The 5,464-nt window shown below is 37.0% G+C and overlaps 1 protein-coding gene across 2 annotated transcripts in view; it reads right to left on the reverse strand.

The window, feature by feature from the left end:
- The window catches only part of VPS41 (VPS41 subunit of HOPS complex), a 104,408-nt gene that overhangs the window by 84,234 nt on the left and 14,710 nt on the right, over window positions 1-5,464 (reverse strand). For both annotated transcript variants that reach the window (XM_010713096.3, XM_010713097.3), the window contains exons 3-4: window positions 3,525-3,632; window positions 635-712 (exon numbers count right to left, since the gene is read on the reverse strand). In XM_010713096.3, the coding sequence (XP_010711398.1) occupies window positions 635-712; window positions 3,525-3,632 (186 nt within the window). The remainder of the gene's footprint in view (window positions 1-634; window positions 713-3,524; window positions 3,633-5,464) is intronic.

Consider the following 5,464-nt stretch of genomic DNA (forward strand, 5'->3'; position numbering starts at 1 on the left):
AATCAACAACTATGCACAATTTTAAAAAAAACATTTAATATTCTAGAACACAATTTTAAATTGATTACTTCATTCATCCCCTAATATCAGGAAGCAAAATAAGAAAAAAAAGAAGTCCGCCTCTTCTTCCTTCAATCAATACAATCCCTTAAGAGTCCAAGCTTCAAAACATTCACATAAAATATTAGCGTTATATATTTGCAGTAGATAAACTGAACCAGCAAGGCAATCAATCAATTTTCAATTACTTGTGGCAACTAGATAAGATGATAGCATACACACTAACAACTGACAACAGTCTCCTAATGAGCGGGCTCATACCTTATGGAAGTCACGAGCTTCTGGGGTACATAATTAATAATAGCCATTTACAATCATAAATATGTATTTCCTCTTCTGTTTTCAGAAAGAGAGTTTATTATATGGAAACTGAGACGTGCTCATCACAAACCCATCCAGTTCAACTTCTTTTTCCAAGGACTATAAATTGCCTCTTGTCTTACGGTGGGGATGGGGAGGCATGAAATGCATTAGTAAAATTTCAGGTGTAGCACAAACATGAATGTATCCATAATTTAGTACATCACAGCTTTTTACAATGCAGTAGATGTGCTGTAAATAATGCCATACTTACTACATCAAACTTCTGTGTGATGTTTCCCTGGACATCAAGTAAATAAACTTTGCCATAATGTGTTCCCAGTGCCAAAAACTGTAAAAGAAAGAGATTGATTATACAAGACACCATAACCAGAACTACAGCAATGCTAAATGAACTCCGAGATGTTTAACAGATTAATGATTAGCAACACTCAGATAGAAAAAAAACAAAAACAACACCTGCTATAGACAAAGCTTATTTTAACTGCAGCTAAAGAATAAAACAGGGCTTCAAGCCCATATTACTGTGATAGTGCAAGTTAGCTGTCAGAATGAGTCATGAGGATCCTCATCTACTGACAACTAATGGTGTGTCTGCAGCCTGTATGCACTGCCTGATGGACTGTGGCAGCAAATTAAAAATGCAGTGTGAAAGCAAGTACTTAAACACAGACCAGAAATAGTTCTGGGATCCTTTCCACAGCTTTGTTTCAATTGTCATGGTATCATTTGGGCTTTAATTCTCCCCCATCACAAACATAAAAGCAAAACATTCAAACAGAGGAATAGGCCATCTGTAAAACACTGCTGGATTACCAAAAGTCTCTGCTTGCTTTTGAGCACACAGATAACTACAAGGTTTGCTTTCTTTCACTTAGTAACACTCATATGTGGCAGACTCGATACAAATAACACTTCTCCTTGGGTATTTCCGAGTTTCATTCTAAAAATAAGTAACAAAATAAAGTGACCTCCACATAAATGCATGCCATCACAAAATTATTTTGATATAAATGAGACTGCAATTGAGTCTGAGAGATCTGCTGTTAATTGAACCATGCAAACTACACCTAAGCAGGAAAGGAGGAACTTTGGTACTACTTGATTTATGACAGAGGTTTCTTTTATTCCCCCCCACCTCCTTTCAGCATTACTCAAATAGTCTAGGCTCCTCAATTCTCTGTATTTCACTGCATGTGAGCATGCTTCATTGCAACCTATAATGAAATGCTCAAATTTACAGGCACTGCTAAGCGTGTCAGTCAGGCAGCACAATCTTTAAAAAATAACCTTACAGAAAGTCAAGGTTTAAAAGGATTTATCAAAATGGAATTGCTTAAAATGAAATTTCAGTTCAGGCACTTAAAATATGAAGCTACATTAAAAGGAGTCAAAAAAGGGAAAGAAGGGGTTCATTAGAAATTCATTCCCTGCAATGCCTTTCACTCCTGCAAGGTTGCCTTTTTTCAGGAAGAAAAAAGTCCCCGGGGTAAAAAAATCAATACTGGTTAATAAAACATCAGGTGTGCAGACATAACTAGGTATGACTATTCCACTGCACAGGCCTGCTTGAATGCACCAGGTGCCATGACGATTAGTCATCCAGTGCAGACAGCAAGCCTGGTGAAAATATGATGCTTTAGCAGTGAAAAGAAAAAAAATAATTCTGAGGGGAAATTAGTCTGAAAACAGAAGCCAGATTTTCAGGATTCCCAGCAAAGTTCAACAGCTTTAATCAGAGACACATTTTACACATTACAATGTAATTTTATTAATGATGAGTCTTAGCGGGGCTTTTCTTGTTTCAGCAGGAAAAGAAACAGAACCAAACCAAAGAACACCCTAATAGCACCTATAACCCACCTTCAGCTTTAAGTTCTCTACTGTAGCAGGCATATTTCAGACATGTAACAGACTCCAGTACCTAGCTTCTAACCATATTGATCCTTCTCATAAATAGTGTATACAGTTTGCTGGGAAACTAAAAGTGTTGGGATACTTAAACAGCTTTCCTGTATTGCCACTCTTTGTGATGCTGTAGTTAAAGCTGTATCTGTGCACATCCTTATAGAAGAATCCTGCTTATCTCTTGCACTTCAAAATTCACCCGAATCTCAGAAAGGTGGCACATACGGGGAAGAAATGCTTGCCAATTTCCAAAATATCTGTTTAATTCTAGGTTGTTAAAAAGCATTTTCAGAAGACTTATGGGATTAATTCCCACAGTTAAAATACATGTCTCATCTTAAGAGCCTCTTGAGCCGTGGCAGCAGTCCTCTCAGTACAAGAGGCACAGCACAAGTCAGTATAAAAATGAAGCCAAGTAACAGAGACAGGTCCCTCAACAATCAATATTAAGGAGTTACTAGTGGCTGTGAAAAATAATTAATTCAGAAAGCAACAATTCTGTTTTACATAGTAATAGTTACTTGACAAGTCACGAACTCTCACACTTTCAGATGTTCTTCATTCATCGTATTTTAAAACTCTCCCCAGTATTTATAAAAGATGAGAAAATAAAGCAATTATTGAAGTCAAAGGTACAACTTAAGTTCCTTTATGGTAAGAACAAAGAAACAGCTCTTAATAAAATTTCTTCTTTGCATTGTTTATCCCTTCTTCCCTTTCATTCTCTTGTACATCTGAAACAGTATTAGGGCATTAAAAAAAACAACACACTGTAATTACTTTCTTCATATCATATAATCAGAAACTCAGACATCTTCCACAGCTGAATATCTGCTGAGCTATCCCTTTGCATGAACCTGTTTTCAGAGACTCAGGCCGTAGAAATAAACATATTACGTGACAATTTATTTTCTGGATGAAGGAAAGTTGGGATTGTATCCCAGTTGTAGTTCATAATACCGTCCATAATTAAATCTAGTTAAGCATTTCCCAGTACCTTATGTAAACACAGCATCTAACAAACTACTGCATCTTGAATTCTGACCGCATTCTCTCACCATGAAATGAAGGACTGTTCAACACTAACCATGTATTTTATTCACATTTGTGTTGGCTTCCACTGCACCTCTAAATCTGGCAGTACTTCTACACATAAATATACTGGTGCATTGTAAGCACAGATAAATACATAAACCCAAGCAGAAGTTCCATCTCTGCCTAAAATTGTGTGATACCTTTTCATGCACTGTCATGCAACTGGCCGCATCCTTCTGCAGAATTTCTGTCACTCCATTAGAAAGTCGTTCATACTTCAGCTTGGGCTCCTCTTCACTCTCATCTTCCTATGTTTGGAACAGTATAAATAGAAGGGAAGAAAAAAAAACACAAAACCATTTAGAAGTTAATTTAGAAGCCATAGTTACTACTGTACATGCCTAGACATACACAGACCCAGACATATTCCTTGTTTCGCACTGGGAAGCAGTAGGCCTTTCATAATAATCTCCTACATACACTATCAGTTCTAATTAATGCATCAACGTTGAATGTATTTCCCCACACAAAACACTTTCCAAAGAACACGAGTGAGAGCCCCAGTAATGCAAATCTTTTACTTCCCACAAACCATTGGTTTCCGAATCCTATGACTAAAGATAAAAAAGAACAGTGTCAGTCAATGGCAGAAAAACTCTCTCTGTGCAATGTCTTTTTGTAGCTAATAATCTGAAAAATGAATGTAGGAAAAGAGACATTAATGTTTTATTTAAGTTCCCTTTGCCACATTTGCTATCAGCACACACGTTAATATCCACAAACTCTCATACAAAACAACAAAAAAAACCATGTGGACCTATGGAAAGATTCAGTATTTAGCACCAGGCTTATAGAAATACACTGCAAAGAAAGGATCTTCTGAAATGTTATTTCAGAGTTTTGTGACAGAATACAAATGAGATTAATATAGGGATGTCAGCAGCCCATGACGTAGCAGTCTGAAGTGAAGTGTCAAAATGTCCACCAAGAAACAATTTTATTCAGTAAGCCCAACAATGAACAAAGTTGTTACCAGACAGAATGACAACGTTAAATTACAGGGCTGTATATAAATCAGCCAAATTACTTGTGCCCACAGATCCTTAATAAATGACTACAGCAGTGCGGGAGGAGGTAGAGTCAAAGCAAAAAGGCTGTAAGTGGTGGAAGGAGGCAGGAAGCACGCATCCATTCTACAGCAATTAATACATTACTGCACTTTATACACTGCTCATAAGGATTACACTTGAAATGTGTGGGTAATCTCTGAATAAATTTGTAAAAGTCAAAATTGAACTCCAGCCATCTAGTTTTTCTAAGATCCCACATGTTGCTGAAGTCTGGACATCAAATGTGCAACCAATGTGAAAAGTTAATTCTAGCCTCTTCAGTAGTTTGCATAAAAGCATTCATCCATGGACCATTAGATAAAGTCACTGTAAATAAGTTTTGCCTGTCTTACTTATGGGTGAAAACTAAGTAATTTTTCCCATATGCACATGCATATACAAAAAAATATATACTTTCAGAAGTCAGTGCACTGAAGCATTCTGCCAAGCTTCAAGAAAAAGTAAATAAAATGAAACCTCAAATAGAAGGCACAATGATGCACCCATTTCACGCTTTCTTGACAGGTATCTTTTATGTTAAGTAAAAGTCGAGCTAAAAGATGAATTGAAACATTTGGGGAGGGGGGGAAGGGGAAGGTAAGGCAATGACTTGGCTGTAAACAAAGTGATATGAAAAGGTGATTTGCAAAAAATGCGAGATTTCTCTGTTGTTGCAGACCCCAGCCCATATATTAAATGCATTTGATGATCCCTTCTTGAGAGTATCAGAGTTTAATCATTTTTATGGCATTTTTTTTCTTTCAGGGAAAGCTTCTACGCAGTCTGAACTTCTAAAGTAAACACGAGCCGTTGTTAATAAAAAGCAAATCAATAATTTTTGTTAAATTTTAATAATCCTGAAAACCAACAAATAAAACCATCAGCAGCCTGAGCCGAGCTGACAGTTAGCTGCGTTTCTATGACAACCCGGAGGAACAGTACAAGTCCTGACTCGCAGCAAAGCCGCCATGGAAGCGGAGTGACATTTACCCCAGACAGGGAAACTCAAGCTTCCCTTTAAAAAAGAAAAA

The sequence above is a fragment of the Meleagris gallopavo genome, chromosome 6 (genome assembly GCF_000146605.3).
Source record: "Meleagris gallopavo isolate NT-WF06-2002-E0010 breed Aviagen turkey brand Nicholas breeding stock chromosome 6, Turkey_5.1, whole genome shotgun sequence".
In the NCBI taxonomy this organism is placed as follows: Eukaryota; Metazoa; Chordata; class Aves; order Galliformes; family Phasianidae; genus Meleagris; species Meleagris gallopavo.